Source organism: Pristis pectinata, chromosome 12 (genome assembly GCF_009764475.1).
Source record: "Pristis pectinata isolate sPriPec2 chromosome 12, sPriPec2.1.pri, whole genome shotgun sequence".
In the NCBI taxonomy this organism is placed as follows: domain Eukaryota; kingdom Metazoa; phylum Chordata; class Chondrichthyes; order Rhinopristiformes; family Pristidae; genus Pristis; species Pristis pectinata.
The window spans coordinates 35669072-35689718 of NC_067416.1; the positions used below are offsets into that span (position 1 = coordinate 35669072).

At 42.7% G+C, this 20647-nt stretch overlaps 1 protein-coding gene across 1 annotated transcript in view; it reads right to left on the reverse strand.

Annotated features, from left to right (window-relative positions):
- pcdh15b (protocadherin-related 15b) overlaps window positions 1–20647 on the reverse strand; it is a 564355-nt gene that overhangs the window by 183947 nt on the left and 359761 nt on the right. The window contains exon 20 of the mRNA XM_052027763.1: window positions 16732–16956. Coding sequence (XP_051883723.1) covers window positions 16732–16956 — 225 coding nt within the window. The remainder of the gene's footprint in view (window positions 1–16731; window positions 16957–20647) is intronic.

A 20647-nucleotide genomic window follows, 5' to 3' on the forward strand; every position in this document is an offset into this window, starting at 1 on the left:
GCTCCCTGGGGTGATACCCCAATCTCATATTTACAATCTTTAAGGGGCTTCCTCGCCTGACCCCACCCCTCCCTCTCCTGTGGCAGAAGAACCCTAAACTGTAGTTCTTCCCCACTGAGCCCTTGCATTGGCTGCACCCAGCTTCGTGCGTCCCTCAGCACGTACTCCTGCAGCCTGGAATGTGCCAGTCGGCAGCATTCCCCTACGGACATCTCGCAGTGTTGGGAGACCAACAAGTTTCAGGCAGCCCAAAAGGCATCTTTCACCAAGTTGATGACCTTCCAGCAGCAGTTGATGTCCGTCTGTGTGTGTGTCCCCGGGAACAGCCCATAAATCAGAGAATCCTCTATTACGTAGCTGCTGGGGATGATCCGTGACAAGGACCCTTGCATTTTTCGCCACACTTTCCTCGCAAACCCACAGACTGCAAAGAGGTGGGCGACCGTCTCGTCCCCGGCGCAGTCCTCCCGGGGGCAGCATGCGCTGGGACTGATGTTCTGACCATGCAGGAAGGATCTGACTGGGAGGGCCCCTCTCACCGCCAGCCAAGCGAGGTCTTGGTGCTTGTTGGTGAGTTCTGGCGATGAGGCATTCTGCCAGATGGTCTGGACAGTCTGCTCAGGGAACCACCCCACAGTATCCGTCGAGTCCTTCTCCTGCAGTGTCTGCAGGATGTTCTGTGCTGACCACTGCCTGATGGACTTGTGGTCAAAGGTGTTGGTCTGGAAGAACTTTCCCACGAAGGACAGGTAGTGCGGCAACGTCCAGCTGACTGGGACGTTGTGTGGCCACGGGGCCAGGCCCATCCTTCGCAACAGCCGGGACAGGTAGAACCTCGGTACGTAGTGACACTTGGTGCCCGCGAACTTGGGTTCCACGCACAGCCTGATGCAGCCACAGACGAAGGTGGTCATCAGGATGAGGGCAACATTGGGGACACCTTTACCCCCATTGTCCAGGAACTTGTGCATGGTGACACGTCAGACGCGCTCCCCCTTTCATATATCTTCATATTATTTCAGATGGAGTAAGGCTAGTTAAAAATCTGCTTAACGCATTGGTAGTGTAGCGTTAGCGTAACACTATTACAGCGCCAGCGACCCAGGTTCAATTCCGGCCACTGTCTGTAAGGAGTTTGTACATCCTCCCTGTGTGTCTGTGTGGGTTTCCTCCGGGTGCTCCGGTTTCCTCCCACATTCCAAAGACCTACGGGTTAGGAGTTGTGGGCATGCTATGTTGGTGCCGGAAGAGTGGTGACACATGCAGGCTGCCTCCAAAACATTCTATGCAAAGGTGCATTTCACTGTGTGTTTCGATGTCCAGGTGACTGATAAAGAAATCTTATCTATCTTAAAAAAGAGTTGCATTGAGTTTTCAGCACAGATACAGGCCATTTGGCCCTGCTGGTTTATGCCACTGCTTGTGATTCATGCAAATTTCTTCTGACCCTAATTCATCAAAACCAATTAACATATCCTTTAATATCTTTAATTAGAGTTCTTTTGATGTTGTGCCCAGGGCAGCCAAAACATGAGAATGTCAACACTTCCTGTGACAGGCATAACTGCCTGCTTGGAAGTGGCAGGCTTATTGAAATGCAAATCAACCTAGATACAATTGCTTGCCTCGAAGGGCGTAATTGAATTAGTGGCCCCCCAGAAGGACAATGGCTATTTGAGATGCAGAGTCTAATTAGGTATAAAGGATGGTTTAGCTGTGATCAGCTGGCAAAACCAAACTGAGCACAGATGGCTGAAGCTATTCATACCTTAGGTACTTGGTGTTGGAAATAGTTAACAGCTCAATTCCCTGCACGTTAAGAAGAATCCATCTGATTTGCAAATGAATTTTCCTCAAGATCAAAGAAAATACAAAATAAAATAAAGCAATAGCTGCGCTGTGATTTGTGTTCTGCCTCACACGGCATATGACATTACTGAAGCAGAGCAGACAATTATAACTATGCGGAAGGAGGTCATTTGACACAGGAGACTGGAATTCAGCCCATCAAGTCCATGCTGGCTCTTCATGGAATGATCCAGTCAATCCTATTTCCATGCCCTTTTCCCGTAGACCCTAGAAAATAGTTTTTTCTCCAAACTCTCTGTTCCTAATACTTTTTCGGGCAGTGATTTCAAGCTCATTACCACTCTCTTCACAACATGGTTTTTCCTCACACCAGGCTTGTACTTTTTAATCATTTTAATTCTGCATGCCCTGGTGATTGAGCTTGTGTTGGTGTGAACAGTTACATTCTACTTACCTTATATAGACCTGTCATGCCCTTCTATGTCTCCCCTCTCTGTGGAGAGGATGCGAAGAGGCAGGACAGGGCAGAAGATAGGAAGAGGCAGGACAGGGGAGAGGATGGGAAGAGGCAGGACAGGGGAGAGGACGGGAAGAGGCAGGACAGGGGAGAGGACGGGAAGAGGCAGGACAGGGGAGAGGACGGGAAGAGGCAGGACAGGGGAGAGGATGGGAAGAGGCAGGACAGGGGAGAGGACGGGAAGAGGCAGGACAGGGGAGAGGATGGGAAGAAGCAGGACAGGGGAGAGGATGGGAAGAGGCAGGACAGGGGAGAGGACGGGAAGAGGCAGGACAGGGGAGAGGACGGGAAGAGGCAGGACAGGGGAGAGGACGGGAAGAGGCAGGACAGGGGAGAGGATGGGAAGAAGCAGGACAGGGGAGAGGATGGGAAGAAGCAGGACAGGGGAGAGGATGGGAAGAGGCAGGACAGGGGAGAGGACGGGAAGAAGCAGGACAGGGGAGAGGACGGGAAGAGGCAGGACAGGGGAGAGGATGGGAAGAGGCAGGACAGGGGAGAGGATGGGAAGAAGCAGGACAGGGGAGAGGACGGGAAGAGGCAGGACAGGGGAGAGGACGGGAAGAGGCAGGACAGGGGAGAGGATGGGAAGAAGCAGGACAGGGGAGAGGATGGGAAGAGGCAGGACAGGGGAGAGTCACAGAGTCAATCAGCACGGAACAGCAGGTTCCTACAGGCCCTTTGCTTCAACTGGTCCATGCCAACCAAGATGCCCATCTAAGCTCGTCCCATTTGCCCGGGTTTGGCCCATATCCTTCTAAGCCTTTCCTATCCATGTACCTGTCCAAGTACCTTTTAAATATTGTTAATGTACCCGCTTCAGAGGATGGGAAGGAGCAGGACTGGGGAGAGGATGGAAGCAGGAAGTGTTGGGGAGAGAATGGGGGAAGACAGGTTCTGGGAGGTGATGGGAACAGGAAGTGTTGGGGACTTCTATCGCCCAAGTGACAAAAGTGAAACAAGAAAGGTTAGTTAAATGTGACCACTTTTGGAGGAGAATGTTAAGTACACGTTTTATATAGAGGTGCATATATATACATTACCCTTAATATGTTTAATAATTATTTTGGGATGGGTTGTGGGATGGGAGAGCAATGTTCAAGGCTCTGCTGCCCACCCAGATCGTTCCCTCCTCACCGCCATCAAACACCACCTGACACACCCTGCGGCAGAGTTAATCACGGGGAGTAGGAATTATTCAGCTGAAATGCTCTTCCATTAGCTGCTGCTCAAGAGATCTAACTGGAGGCAACTACTGGTGACTTACTGCCTATTTGCATTCTCCGTTTTTACAATGAATATATTTCAAAGGCACTTCATTGACTGTGAAGCACTTTGGGATGTCTTGAGGTTGTTAAAAGAACATAAAAATCTAACAGATCAATAATAAATCCAAGTTTTTGATTTTTATTCCATAAAATCAAAGCCACATGAAATGCTGAAAATACTGAGCAGATCATGCAGCCTCTATAGAAAGAAACATCAAGTTAATGTTTCAGATTGCAATCTCTGTCAGAACTTGGAGAGAAAACAAGCTAGTTTTAAGTTGCAGAGAAGATGAGGAAGGAATGATAGGACAAAGGGAATATCTGTGTTAGGGTGTGGCCAAGGTTACTAGAAGGATAAGATCCCTCTGTATCAGAATTGGTAACTCCTGTTGTATGTCATCCAATTATGACATTGGCTCAAATTTTTTCTTTATAGCACAACCTGACCAAATGACTTTTTTTATTATCCCCATGGATAAGATAAGATTTCTTTATTAGTGACATGTACATCGAAACACACAGTGAAATGCACCTTTTGCGTAGAATGTTCTGGGGGCAGCCCACAAGTGTCGCCACGCACCCGGTGCCAACATAGCATGGCCACAACTTCCTAACCCGTATGTCTTTGGAATGTGGGAGGAAACCAGAGCACCCGGAGGAAACCACAGAGACGCGGGGAGAGCATACAAACTCCTTACAGGCAGCGGTGGGAATTGAACCCTGGTCGCTAGCGCTGTAATACTGTTACGCTAACCGCTATGCTACCGTGCCTGGCCTCACCCAATCAGAGATATTCCCTGATCAGAGGCAAGGCTTTATAAGTGTCAGAAGAAAAGACAAAAAGCAACATCTAACCAAGGTAGTGCTATCAACATAAACACTGCAGGCACAGGAGATTTGTCCGACAGGGAAGTACAGGGAAAGGTTCTGCAAAAGCGTCAAACCTGACCATATTCTGGTATGGAGCTTCAAATGAACAGGATCGCAAGAGGCTCCAGAGGTTTATAGGCACAGCCAGTTCCATCACGGGCACAATCCTCCCCACCACTGAGGTCATCTTCAAGAGGCAGTGCCTCAGGAAGGCAGCATCCATCACTAAGGACTCTCACCATCTGGGACATATCTTCTTCTCGATACTACCATTGGAAAGGAGGTACAGGAGCCTGAAGACCCACACTCAATGATTCAATAAAAGCTTCTTCCCTACGCGGTCAGATTTCTGAACAGTCCATGAACCCATGAACACTACCTCATTATTCCTTTTTTTTTGCACTGTTTATTTCTTTTTGTAATTATAGTAATTTTATGTCTTTGCATTGTACTGCTGCCGCAAAACAACAAATTTCACGTCATATAAGTCAGTCATAATAAATCTGATTCTGATTCAGAAAAGCATAACTGAAGTTGCAAGGTAACTTTACTACTTATCGAAATGGCAGAAAGCCACAAAAATTGAAAATAAAGCACAAATAAGATAATCGTCAGCGGGAAAGAATATTAATACACCAGCGGATAGAGACAGCTACAACAGGAAGTTCAGCTTTTTTACTTTATCTGGAAGCAGGTCTCAAGATGTCCTGTAGTGAAGAACTGAAGATATTGCGGTAAAGAGTCCCCGAGCACAATTAGTGGGATTTTTGCTGTTTATTAATGAATCTTTGACCTATTTCAAATGGATTTCTGCCACTTATTTGTTAGGATCTATATTGTGGCCATTTATGAAATAGGCTCCTTCCTGTAAATAATGTGATCTTCGGACACTGCTTCCAATATAAAATCTGTGATTCTGTGTATCCCAGGTGTTATTTAGACCCTACTACCTCCCTGAATCAGAATCAGGTTTATTATCACTGACTTACACGATGTGAAATTTGTTGCTTTGCGGCAGCAGTACAGTGCAAAGACATTAAATTACTATAAATTACAAAATAAATAGTGCAAAAAAAGGAATAAAAAAGTAGTGTTCATGGGTTCATAGACCGTTCAGAAATCTGATGGCGGAGGGAAAAAGCTGTTCCTAAATCATTGAGTGTGGGTCTTCAGGGTTCTGTACCTCCTCCCCACTGGTAGTAACAAGAAGAAGGCATGTCTCGGATGGCAATGGGCCTTAGTGATGGATGCCGCCTTCATGAGGCACCACCTCTTGAAGATATCCTTGATGGTGGGGAGGGTTGTGCCCGTGATGGAGCTGACTGAGTCTACAACCCTCTGCAGCCTCTTGCAATCCTGTGCATTGGAGCCTTCATACCAGGCGGTGATGCAACCAGTCAGAATACTCTCCACCGTACATCTATACAAATTTGCAAGAGGCTTTGGTGACATACCAAATCCCCTCAAACTCCTAATGATGTATAACTGCTGGCATGCCTTTTTTGTGATTGCATCAATGCGTTGGACCCAGGATTAATCCCCTGAGATGTTGACGCCCAGGAACTCGAAGCTGCTCACCCTTTCCATCGCTGACCCCTCAATGAGGACTGGTGTGTGTTCTCCTGACTTCCTCTTCCTGAAATCCACTATCAATTCCTTAGTCTTGCTAATGTTGAGTGCGAGGTTGTTGTTACGACACCACTCAACCAGTTGATCTAACTCACTCCTGTACACCCGCTTCTCGCAATCTGAGGCTCTACCAACAACAGTAGTGTCACTGGCGAATTTATAAATGGTGTTTGAACTGTGTTGAGCCACACAGTCATGAGTGTAGAGAGAGTAGAGCAGTGGGATAAGCACACATCCTTGAGGTGTGCCTGTGTTGATTGTCAGCGAGGAGGGATGTTATTACCAATCTGTACTGACTGTGGTCTCCCGATAAGGAAGCTGAGGATCCAGTTGCAGAGGGAGGTACAGAGGCCCAGGTCTTGAAGGTTGTTGATTAATACTGTGGCGATGATGGTGTTGGAACGCTGAGCTGTAATTGATAAACAGCAGCCTGACGTGTTTTGTTGTCATCTCGGTGCTCCAAAGCAGACTGCAGAGGCAGTGAGATTGTGTCCGCTGTAGACCTGTTGTGGCGGTAGGTGAATTGCAGCAGGTCCAGGTCTTTGCTCAGGCAGGAGTTAATTCTAGTCACGACAAACCTCTCAAAGCACTTCATCACAGTGGATGTGAGTGCTACCGGGCGATAGTCATTGAGGCAGCTCACCCTGTTCTTGTTGGGCACTGGTATGATTGCTGCCCTTTTGAAGCAGGTGGGAACCTCCAGCCGCAGCAGTGAGAGGTTGAAGATGTCCTTGAACACTCCAGCCAATTGGTCAGCACAGGCTTTCAGTACCTGGCCAGGTACACCATTGGGACCTGATGCCTTGCGAGGGTTCACCCTCTTGAAGGAGGAAGAATTTAAGTGCAAATAAAACCAAACAACATGGAAAATGATCCCAAACAACTTTTTGCCTTACACAACTCCAGGACCAGTAAAACCCTGTTACAATGAAAATACAAGTATTAAAAATATGACCTATTTTGAAGTCAATCACTCTGAAAATTGAGCAGGGCTCTGTAGGTACTGTAAGTTGTGTATAGCTCTCAAATGAATGACTCAGCTCAGCTATGACCTCCATTTTCTGCAGTCACAGCTCAGTGAAGACGAGGATAGAACATTATTTTTCAGCATAGCACAATCAGCCTGCAGGTTGAATGGGTAAAGGTTAGCAACTGATAAGTGATATTGTTGAGGTTCAGATTGATTACAGCGTGGTAGAGAAGGTTATAATTTCATGCATGGCTTGCATCAGCAGCTGATAACAATTCTACTGTTGTCAGTCAATCAAGCTTTAAAACAAGTATGTTTATTACCTTTAACACTGGTACTCCTGGAATTTATTCTGCCAAGCAATCTCAATCAGCCACTGTGACATCAGTTAAAATAATAATTTACATAAAATATATTACAGTTAATAAGGCCATTTGACTCAATGAGTCTTTGTTGCTGTTTGTTTTACAGGAAAGTCTCAACGCATTGAAGAGTATATATATTGTCATTCACTATACCATTCCATTCAAATAAAGATATTCCATTTATAACTTTCCTGATGCCAGCAATCACATAGGTGTCACCTTTTGATACAATGTATTTTAATGAAAAACAAGTGTTGGAAATATTCAATAAATCAGGCAGCATCTGCAAAGAGAGAAACAGAGTTAATGTTTCAAGTCAGGTCTGTGACCTTTGTACTGTTACCATGAAGCCCAATGCAAGCATGAGGAACAGCACCTCACTTTCCGTCTGGGCACATTGCAGCTCTTTGCTTCTGGACTTAATAATGAATTGAAGTCAGGAGAACACACACCAGTCCTCATTGAGGGGTCAGCGGTGGAAAGGGTGAGCAGCTTTAAGTTCCTGGGCGTCAACATCTCCGAGGATCTGTCCTGGGCCCAACACATTGATGCAATCATGTATGAAGAAGGCATGCCAGCGGCTCTATTTCATTAGGAGTTTGAGATTTGGTATGTCACCAAAGGCTCTGGCAAATTTCTATAGATGTATGCTGGAGAGCACTCTGACTGCATCACCCCTGGCATGGAGGGTCCATTGCACAGGATTGCAAAAAGCTGCAGAGGGTTGTAGACTCAGCCAGCTCCATCACGGGCATAACCCTCCCCACCATCAAGGACATCTTCAAGACAGGGTTCCTCAAGAAGGCGGCATCCATCACTAAGGACCCTCACCATCCAGGACATGCCCTCTTTTCGTTACTACCTTCAGGGAGGAGGTACAAGACCCTGAAGACCCACACTCAATGATTCAGAAGCAGCTTCTTCCCCTCCGCCATCAGACTTCTGAATGGTCCATGATCCCATGAACACTATCTCATTATTTTTTTTGCACTATTTATTTATTTTGTAATTTAATAGATTTTTACGCGTTTGCACTGTACTGCTGCTGCAAAACAACAAATTTCACGTCATATAGGGCGGTGATAATAAACCTGATTCTGATACAGCTTCAGATAACTTGATTTGTGCCTGTATTAGTCATCCATGTGTGATATTGGCTCAGCTTGTTTGTTGTTCTCCCCCCACCCTCACCCACGCGCCCCCCCCCCCCCACCAACAACCCTTTTTTTTCTTTTTCTCCCTCTGGGAGTGGAGGACATGCCCAGTCTGACCTGCCTGCTCTGTATTTTGCAAGTCCTACATCCTTTTGCTTATGTTCTCACTCTCTGATTGCTCCCATTCACTCAGTGATCAAATAACCTTGCTTACAGCTTATCTCCATGGTCACCCAAAGACATTCCCCTCCCCTTCCTTCCCTGCAGCTTAACCAGGGTTCTTCTGTCTCCTTCCCAGTTCTGACAAAGGGTCTTCGACCTGAAACCTGCTTCTTCTTCCCACAGATGTGGCCTGGCCTGTTGAGTATTTCCAGCATTTTCTGATTTTATTTCAGATTTCCAGCAAATGTAGTCTTCTTTGCTTTTTGAGGTAATTTCACAAATTGCCAATAGCATTATCAATGGATGCCCCAAAACATTGGCTGCAATACACCCTGTAGGGTGAATTGTGCAAGGCACCATGTTGTGATGGCATCACTGAGTCTGGTCTGAGCACATATGACAGGCAGATCATGATAGCAAGCAGTTTTAAGGCTGACTTGATACCATGAAGACCACGTTGACATTCAAGCTCCCCCCTACCACCCTTCCTTAACTATCCATAGCCAACTATCTGTTCAGCAGCTGGAAAAATCTTCGACCAGTTCTCCATTAAGGAATCAGCAATGTCTTTCAGGTTAGCTGTTAGCAGGTTGCTCTGGCTATTGCTATGAATCAACCAGCCTTTAGAGTAGAGGAGTTCAACAGGAAATTGTGGCAGTTGTTGTTAGACATTCTGTTGAATTCAAGGTTTTGTGCATAGACTTGTCTGCGATCATTGGCATTCTCCTTGCAGTACAGTATAAATGAGGAAAGGAGCTGAGGACTGCAACGGCAGGACACATTTCAGGGAGAGAGAGATAGAGGGGGGACAGATGGGCTCAGAATAAGAGGCCATATGTGCCCAAGGTGTTCACAGAGCACCTCTCCGATCTGAACCTCACCAAGAAATGGATGGAGAGGATTGATGGACTACAGTAAGGGTATCTTCAATGAAATCTGTCACTTGCGCAGCCACTAATGCAATTCCAGAGCAGAGAAAGGACTGTGTTGTCAGCTGGTGTCAGCGGTGAGTTTTTGTGTCAAACTCCTTCCGGATTAGAATAGGAAATAACTGCACATCTTGCAGTTTGCCATCCAACATCAATCTTTGTTCAAAAAGGGACCATTATTTTTTCATCACCCTTGCTAGAGACAATTATATCTTAAATTTCCATTAATGGGCACCCAAATAAACACTGGCCAATAATGGAACATTAGGAGATTCCAGTGCCTCTGTCTGGCTGGTGTGTGATCACAGGCAAAGTGCTGCATCATACCATCCCTCCCTGACAAAATGCAAGAATAAAAGCCACCATAATATGACATCTGAAACCTTGTGCATCCCCTAGTACCTTCAGGACCACATGTTCCAACGAAGTCCACACTGGTAGCTGCACTGCGAATGGAGTAATGTACTGTCTGTCAGTGGAGGAGACTGCATATGGCCTTGCAGGATGACCTCGAGTAGATCTAGGCCCTGAAGACTGTATTGCTCAGCAAGGGCAGCCATCAGTCCAGGCTGGTAGACAGGCAGCACAAAGCAGAGGCAGAGTGATGACAAACGCTGCCCTTCAGAGAGAGGAGAGCACGGAGCCGGTGCCACGCATTCAGGGTGGTGCGTCAGCAGTAATCAATTGGAAGAGAGATTGCTTGACTATTGTGACCCCCTGTGATCCTCCTTTCCCGTTGTAACCCACAACCATGATGGTCCCCTCCTGATGTGTCCAACCACTGAACAGCTTGGTTGGTGCCAGCTGGACCAGAAATCATTCAAATGGTCAGGCAGTGAAAAGTTGGCATTGCATGGCCTTTGCACCCTGGCCCATGTGGTTGGGTGGAGAAGGACAATCTAATTTAGCTCTCTCTTGTCCATAACTGTTACAGAAAGGGCCTGTATTTAGACAAGCCCACCAGAGTGTTCTCATTTGAAATAGCAATCCCATTCTTTCCTACCACTGATGGAAAGCCATTGGTTAAAATTGATCTTCACTCTATGATTTGATTATAATTGCTTTAAAGATGTGAAATGTGATGATAGTCACAGCATGAGTGGGAGAGGTGAGTGGGAGACTGATAAGTCATGGACTTGGAGGGGAGACGTTGAGCAAATGTCTGCGTGTTCAGTAATGCACAACGTGAAAGGTTACATCAAGGAGATAAGTTTTACCGCTAACAATGGGACCCAGCAGATTGTGACCCCATAAATCACTACAATCAGACACAAGTAATTTACACTTTACAACTGTAAGTGTTACCTTCACTCGGAAATTTGACATGTTCCCTTTTGAAGAACAGGAAATGGTCTATTTCACTTCAGTTCCAGGTACTCTGTGCCATAGGGCAATGGTTACTTTTGAAAATCACTTCCTGACTTAACCCAATCACTTTAGTTTGCATGTGTTTTATCCAATTGGTCTTGCAATCTCTGTCAAGCTCAAATAATCTATTAAATCTGACTAAATTCAATACCTTCATGTGTTAAAAATCTCATTCATATTTCCTGTTAGCTGATTGTTTACCAATAGAAATACTAACACCGAGAGTACAAAGGCAAGTTACAATTCTTGTTTCCCTGTGCAGCTTCACCACAGCCTCACTGTCCTGCGTGTGTTGTAACAAGAACTTGACATAATAAATTGTAAAAGTATCAGGGGTTAGCCTAATTACACTGGTCTTTATACTCAATGGCTACACTTAAAAAAACTCAATTATTCTTTCTTAACGTGGGGCAGCACTGTATCTCACACTACCAACGACCTGGTTCAATTCTGATCTTGGGTGCATTTTCCCTGTGACCAAGTGGGTTTTTCCTGGGTAGTCTGGTTTCCTCCAGCATCCCTAGTATAGATTGGTGGCAGAAGAATAAGTGGGGGATTGATGAGTCTGTGAGAAAGATTAAGGGGAAATAAACTAGGGAATGGGACATGTGGTGAGGTTAAGGTTTGCTGGAGTTGTGAGGCAGCAGCTCTATCAGCTGCAACACTCTTCTGCCCTAAATACTTCTAATGAGTGATCAAGATTCAGCCAAGATCTCTTTCTTAATCCATTTGCCTCAGCTAATATCTTTACATTATATAAATATTCCTACAACTTTATATCCAAAATTTGTAGCACTAAGGATATCTTCCAATCATTGGCTCTTTCTTCTAACTTGTCTGAATCAGCCTGAAGCTTATTGATTTGACCTATATTATTATCTCAGTCTAGGAACATGCATCAAGAGTTCTGTAAATCAAGCTCTCAGTCATACTGATGGTTTAGTTTAATAACTTTTGGAGAGCTATGAAAAACTGACTTGCAATTGTTCTGGATATGCGTATGGCTTTGGAAACAAGGCAACCTGCCACACAATAATTTAATGACTCCACATGAAGAGAAAATACTAAACTGTGTCAAAAAGTTTGTTTAACTTCCAAAGTGAAACCCTTACAAAAGCATGTCTGCATTGAGACAAGATGTAGCAGAACATTTTATAGTAAATATCATCATATAATGTAAAGTATCTGTACGAAGTGATTATTTTTTATTTCATATCAAGACTTGCTCTTCAGGTATTTCACTAAAATGTTGTCCAACAAGAAAAAATAGTCAGGATTTGACCTGGTGTTATATAAAGAGTTAACTATTGGTCTTGTGTATGCCAATGAAGTTTACTAGAATAATGGTGTGCACACTAATGAGATTTACTTGAACAATGGTGTGATCTTTTGTAACTATGACTAAACCATGCAAGTATATTGTGACCAGCATCTGCCGACCTTGCGATGTCCAGTTATCAGGAGTGTTGTATGCAGTTAGAAATAACAACATGCTTTCCTGCATGTGTATAAAAGGGCTCCAGGGCTTTTCTCTGGACTTCACCAAGGACCAGTGTCATGACCAGTGCCTAAAAGATTGAGAACAGAAGCCTGTCTTCGACCTGCAGGCATCCCCGACGAATGGAATAGGCGTGGAACCAGTTGCAAGGCATTTGGCTGTACAATTATACCTTCTTTCTATTTGTCTGTATTATTCATTGCAATAATAAAGTCCTTATTCTAGTAATGTCATCTTGTCCTTTGCCTTTCTTTCCGCCCTACATTAGTCAAGATCCTGAAAGAATACTTTTCGTAGAGCAAAGCGCTTATGCAACACCTGGAGTAGAAATATTCCAGAGTATTTTACAATAAATCACTGAAAAGAAATGTGGGGCACAAGTGGAGGATTTTTAAAATTCATTTTTGGGTTCTAGGAAGTACTGGGATGGCCATCATTAATTACCCATCTCTAACTGTCCTTGAGGCGTCAGGTCCCAATGGTGCACCTGGCCAGGTACAGAAAATCTGTGCCGTCCAACTGGCTGGAGTGTTCAAGCACATCTTCAACCTCTCACTGCTGTGGTTTGAGGTTCCCACCTGCTTAATAGGGCAGCAATCAAACCAGTGCCTGAGAAGAGCAGGGTGAGCTGCCTCAACGACTATTGACCGGTAGCACTCACATCTACCGTAATGAAGTGCTTCGAGAGGTTGCTCATGGCTAGAATTAACTCCTGCCTGAGCAAGGACCTGGACCTGCTGCAATTCACCTACCACCACAACAGAAGTTGCATAGCATGTTCTGGGGGCAGCTCGCAAGTGTCGCCACACTTCCGACGCCAACATAGCATGCACACAACTTCCTAACCCGTATGTCTTTGGAATGTGGGAGGAAACTGGAGCACCCAGAGGAAACCCACACAGACACACGGCGAGAACGTACAAACTCCTTACAGACAGCAGCCGGAATTGAATCTGGGTCGCTGGCTCTCTAATAGCGTTACGCTAACCGCTACGCTACCGTGCTGCCCCAGGCTGAAGGGGACCTGACTGAGGTATACAAAGTGATGAGAGGCATGAATAGGGTAGATATTCATCACATTTTCTCCATCACAGAGGTGTTTAAAAGCAGAGGGCAAAGGTGTAAGGTACATTCCAACTTAGTAGATAGCCAGAAGGTCAAGGTGATGCGCCTTTGGGCGATAAGCCTGCCAACCATGACTAAATCAGCTGCTGCTATGTGGTATGACTGACCATCAGGTTTCCCGGATAAAAGTTCTACCCCCAACTTCATCCATTCTTTTCCCTGGTCTAATTAATTATCAGATATCTCGTCACTGAGTTATGAAGCCTAATAGCAAAAAAAAATGGCTTCCACTGAATGCTTCAGTTCATTAGGCATTCTCTGGCAAACTGTGATAAACTGAATAGCAGCTTTACCGGTGGTACAGATAAATCAGAATGACTTCTGTTTATTTGCACAGAAGCTATTCACACACAAACTGTATTAATTGTCATATAAATAAGCTGCTTTGGAAAAGATTTTCCATAAACCATTTCAAAATATACATTTCAATTATAATGTGTTCAGGCAAAGCATTAGCGCTGATTTATCAGAAACCGCCTGCTGATATAAGGAGATTTACTGATCCAAGCTGCCTACAATAATCATGTTTTATCATTTTCCTATGCTTCCTCCTTTGCTGGTTTTGGTAACATCATACCTGTTACCATTGTAATTTTATACTTCAAGCTAAGCTACAAGATGTAGGATTGGTCTCCTTACTGGAAAAAAGGATAAAGCTAGCATAGAGGGATTGCATCAAATATTCACCTGATTGGTTCATGAGATGGCAGGATCACCATATAAAGATTGAATAGAGAGTCAAACAAAGGATCTTCATCCTGGAACATTAACTGTTTCTCTTTCCACAGATGCTGCCTGACCTGCTGAGTGTTGTCAATGTTTTCTATTTGTATTTATGAAATGGACTAGGATTGTATTCTTTAAACTTTGGAAGAATGAGAGGTGATCTCTTTGAAACCTATAAAATTCATCCTGGAGGATGGAGGGATGATGGATGATGATGAGAACGTAGAACGAGGGGTTGCAGTGTCAGAATAAAGGGTTTAGGACTGGAAGAAGAGAAATTTCTTCACACAGGGTGTGACGAATCTTTGAAATTCTTCACCATGGAGGCTCAGCCACTGAGTCAATTCAAAGCACAGAGCAATAGATTTTTGGACGTTGAGGGAATCAGGAGTATGGGAATAACATGGGAAAATGGAACTGAGGAAGAAGATCAGCCAGAGCAGGCTCAAGGGCCAGATGGCCCACTCATGCTCCTAACAGTAAAGAAGTGATGAATTTCTAATGCACCCTTCAATTGGTGCAGGAAACTAAATTACATTTATACCTCAAGCGAGAGGGTCAAAGGTCACAGGCCTGGTCAGGCCAGGAGGGTGGTTCAGTGATCAGGTAAGGGACTGGGGGATGTGGTGGATAGTGAGAAAGTCCGGGTCGGGAGTTGAGGTTGGATGATCAGCTAAGGTAGCATGGGTTGAGAGTAAGGCTTTATCATAGGCCTTGGGGGAAAATCAAGGGCCTGTGGTTATCTATGCCATTGGTGGGAGAGGGCCATGGTAAAAGGTAAGTATAGGATTTAGCTTTGCTGGTATGCTGGGTTCCAATCCAGTAATTGTAAAAACTTATTATTCCTAGAAATGCCCAATGATGATTGTACAAGGAACAATAGCATCCCTTGCAGGACTGACACAGGAACCATGTTAGCTATGTGATAATGAATCGTGACCTTTAGTCAGTAAGTGCATGGACATTTAACTGAGTGGTGCAAAGCAACCCAGAAATGGTCACGATCAACTATGACTCTAGGAAATCAGTGATTTTTACAATTTTAGTAATATTGATTTTGGGATAAATAAAGGCAGGATTTGAGGCTATCCCATTTTTCAAGCTGGCGGGATAAGATTCTCACATCCATTTACAAGGGCAGAAGACATTGACTTTCTTGTGTCTTCATTGTGTTAACCCATTCCCTAGAGATGAGCCATACTGTTGTGACATAGCTACGCTACGATTTCACACAAAGCTTGAAAGGTCCTGTTTCCTGACACCAGATGAGTACTTTTAAAATATGGCACTGCACTCTAGTGATGTTGTAGAAAATGTCTTCCATGCATGGAGCTACTGGAGCATGGAATTAATTGGTGGTTGATGAGGCTGAGATAATAAATGCTGAGGAAAATATCTGAAGAATAGCAAAAGATAAAAGTTATGCTTGTATATAAGTAGTTTTAGAAGAAAAGCATTTGGGTGGTTAAACTGGATTTAGATTTATTAAAATTATTGTGAATTTTAACTAACTAAGAAGAGACTGTTAGTGATTATTCTGGAGTTATGAAATTACGGAAAGCAGACATTAATTAAAATGAGAACCGGTCTTCAGAAAATAAAATCTGTTCACAATTTAACTGATGCTTTGGGGTCATTGAAACCAATCATTGGGTGTGGGACATTCTGATTCTGTACCATTGAAACTGTGCAGGGGAAGACAATAGATGAATGTTCATGTTAATTGGTGCTCATTGAAAACTTCAGGATGAGATCAGGGAAGACATAAGTGGCCATCTCCTGTATTAACACATTGTTAAATGTGTATCCCTGCCACTTAATGCACAGTTCAGGACAGGTCTGTTTTGTCATTTAATATTCTGGCTAGTTGTACTGTATACTCAGGGAGCCATCCCTCAACACAGTGACAAAGAGATATATTTTGGGTGTTTGGAGTTTGTGCTGAGAAGCTTTAGGGACCAGCTACTAGTATTGAATATTTGAAGAAGTTCTGCTAGTTGGGATGTGCTCCCATTGTAAATATGTAATTCTGCACTACACCTGTCTACATTCAAAATGTTAAAGTTAAATTGATGGTTATAGCTAATGAAACTGTAATCAATCATTTATTGTTGTCTTTGTGTTCATAAGATACTGTGTGAGGAGAGCTAGACTCTCTCTCTCCTGAAGATCTGCTGTTTTAATAAAGACTTTTATATTTCCCAGTTACAGCTTCTGTGTGGCTCAGTTTTCTCAGTCACAACAGAGGCAAATTAGAGCATGACTTAGATTCTTACACCATCAAATATTTGTACATCTTATGATGTGCTTCTAACACTGAATTTCATTAATATTCATTGCTTACCTTTATTTGGACAATTACAGTAGCTAAACCTGGAGGCATGTTTCCCCCACCATCGACTGCCTCGACAACAAAAGTGTAGCTTGCATCTGCAGTATCCAGAGTTTCATAATCCACGGACTCTAAAATTGACAATTCCCCTGTCCACGGATTGACAGAAAATAACTTCCTGGCCTCCACAGTTCTGATGCGATATGTTGTATTTGGACCAAGGTCAGCATCTGTTGCCTGAAGTGAAATAAAATGATGAAAATCGTTATGGATCTGTTGATCAGTTCTGCAGCTTTATAGGAGGAAACTGTTTATATGTGTATAATTGATTTATTTATCTTTATGAAGGATAATAGTCCCAAGGCAGATAAGAAATATTGTTCATTTAAAAATCACAATGAACACTTAACATAAATGTCATTGAAATTATTTATTTAAAATCTATGGGAAGATATTTAAATTTTGAAGAGAAAAAATTGAGAACACATTTTGGACAAATTTTAAATAGATACCAATCAAAATGCTAATCAGCATAACTTTCACTTGGTTATTTTTTTATGAAACTTTGGTTGGACATTTGAACTTTGCAAGAAGTTCAAAAAGTTCAGCCAATGTACAAATAAGGTACATATTTTCCTTTGCATTCAATCATTCTTCAGGTCCCATTTTGGTTTAAAGTTTAAATCATGACTTCATTTGCAGCAATAATAGATGAGTAACTCATCAGGGTTGCCTGCAGCATTACTGCTTGCAATTAATTAAATCTTAACTTAAATGATATGATTGGTGGCCATTTCTATTCATTAAGAAGCATGGCATATGGTGATATAGAATTCTTCTATAGAAATTGAGAAAATCCCAATTTAAATGTATATTCAACCATCTACTATTTGTAGTTGGAACTTAGCCCTCATAAAGGAATAAATCAAGTCTAAACTAATCAAAGTATTTTCTGTAGCAATGGGGAATGCTGGAAATGCACAAGAAGATCAGGCATCATTTGTGGAAAGAGAAATAATGACCCTGAAGTTCCTGCTAGCCATGAATTGTCCATGCCTGTCATCTGGGAAAAGTCCAAACATCTTTTTGGTTCCCCTCATGTCAACCTGGTCTTAAATGTTGGCTCCAACCCGAATGGCTGGAGCCTGGATGACAGGTCGAGCACGAAGCAATTAATGGAACCATACGGAGTTGAGGTGAGGCAGAATAAATCCTCTCTATTGAAACATCTGAAGAAACATTTGACAGCTGGTCAAACCACCAGACCCTAGTTGACATGGCTGTCAAGATTTAAATATCAGACATGTTCAAAAGTTACTTGGGGAGAGTTGACTAGAATGTGAAGAGAATTTAAAAAATGGCATTGGTGTAGGATGGTTGTAGATGGATGGTTGTTGGCACCACGGAGCAAAGGGCCTGTTTCCTTGCTTTATGGCTCTATTGCTATGACTCGAAAAGAAATAAAGAACGAAAATTAAACTGAAACTAAAATCTTTAAAAATACCTAAATTAATTTTAAAAAAATGTCAGCTACCTACTACTTACCTTGTTCCCTCACAGCAGCTCCTCTCCATTCAAACAAACAAAGCAGTGTCCCTGTACCAGATACAACATCTGACTTGTTCAACAGGCAGACTTGCTAGCGTGAGCACTGGAGAAATGCAGCAACTTTGCGCTCCACTGCTGGACTTTACGTGAAGAATAACATCAAAGCATTTTGGGGAACATCTGTGAATTCCATAGTTGCTGGCACTTATGCAGAGAAATGCTGGCAGTTCTACCTGGAACTGTCAGTAATTTTCTGAATAAACCAGCCCAATGCTTCAGGTCAATGACCCTTAATTAGAAATTGTTTCTGTTATTTATCTAAAAAAATGAATTCATTGCCTTTTAAATAAAAATCTTACAGCGACAAAATTCCAAATTATTATCAAAATTATTGGCAAGAAATCATAGTTAACTATGATCTGGAAATACAATTACAAAACTATCAAATATTATCAATTTGAAATGATCAAATGGAATTCAGTCAGACTCTTTCAAGCAAAGACAAGTTAATGTAGAAGCTTGCTTTGATCCAAGGATTATTGCAGAGTTCAGTATCTTTACTTGGTTGTTAACCAAGGTATCAACAGCAATGGAACTGGCCAATAATTCAACTATGAATTCCACTTCAGTACTAATGTATATTAAAAAGGGCCACTTCATTCATCTGCAGCAGTTATTTTTCTGTCATATTATAATTTAATATTGGAGTAATATTAGAAGTGATTAAGCAAAAGTCATGAGTCAAAGAACCATATTTGACATTTAATTTCACCAAGCTTGATGACAATCCTATCATTAAGAGAAAAAAAAAATCACATTTAAAAGTAAGGTTATTTTGCCAGTTTCCAATTCCTTTCCCATCTTGAGTGTCAGAATTACAAGATGTGTAATAAAAGCTGATGTTTTATATATATCTCACAAGGGAGACCTCACAGAACAAAAGCACGTTGCTGATGTAGGGTTTATAATGCTGCCTTGATAATGGATTACAGAAAAGGATGCCCAAAGTGCTCGCTGGGCAATACACAAGATGAGAGCGCAGTTTCAAAGGGCATCTACTGGGACTGAACCGTGCATTACAGTCTCCATCTGGCATTGAACCTGTGGCTTTGAACCTCAACTACATATAGTTCCAGATGTTTCAGAAGACTGAGCCTTGAACAGAGGCACAGTATATTTGGAATTTTTACTTTCACTTTGGATTTACCTAAGCCTTAATCCTCACATTGATCAGGTATTAAAATCAGGCCTGCAGGAAACAAGTTTAGTCATAAGTGTTACCTCAGAGACTGGACTTACGTGAATTTCTGCTTTCAGAATCAGAATCAAGTTTATTACCACTGACATATGTATTGAAATTTGTTGTTTCATGGCTGCAGTACAGTGCAAGACATAAAGACATAAAAATTACAAGATCACAAGATCACAAGACAAGGGAGCAGAAGCAGGCCATTCGGCCCATCAAGTCTGCTCCAAGGAAAAGGGAAAAAGAAATGGGGTGGGAAAAAAAGAAAAAAAAGAAAAGAAAGAAAAGAAAAAGAAAAAAAAAGAAAAGAAAAGAAAAAGAAAAAAAAAGAAAAAAACTATTCTAATCCCATTTTCCAGCCTTATCCCCATATCCCTTGATACCCTGACTATTTAGATATCTGTCTATCTCCTCCTTACTACAAGTTACAAAAATAAATAATTAGTGCAAAAGAATATTGCTTTGCAATATTTTTCACTCCTGGTGCTGAAGTTGAATGCCATTCCATTTATTCTTCCCTCCCCCCTTTAGCACTCATCATTCTTTGCCTATGCATTTTGGCAAATTAACAAGACATAACACTTGGGCTCAGATTTTGCTGTCAGTGGCAAAGTGATGGCACTCATTGTCAACCTCAAAGTGACCTGCCTACAAAAGTCTAGCAGTCCCTCAGCTGTGGATTTCACCCTTCCCAATGTTAATATACTTCTGGTTTCAGTACACAGGATCTCTGCCATCCAACAACAGTAATGTCAGCCAGCTGCAGTCACATGGAATAAACTTGGAGGCACGATAATCGGAAATGACAAGCAGTTTTATCATTTACTTATTAGAATTTTATGGAAAATGAAATAAAGACAGAAATAGTTAAGGTAGAAGCCAAAGTACCATTTTAAAAACTTTTAGAATATGAATATTTCATTATAGAATGGGAAAATCTGGCATTCAGCATATGATTGGCCTATTATTTTAGGGCCAAGAAGGTTGTTCAACCATAACGGAACACCATTTGGATACTCAGTTGCACTTCATCCAACAAGGCTTAACTTGTTTATTTTTCTTCAAAGAGAGATTTCATGAATGAGTTGACAATCTTACAGTGAGTTCCATTTAGGAGGAGTTCAACAGTGCACT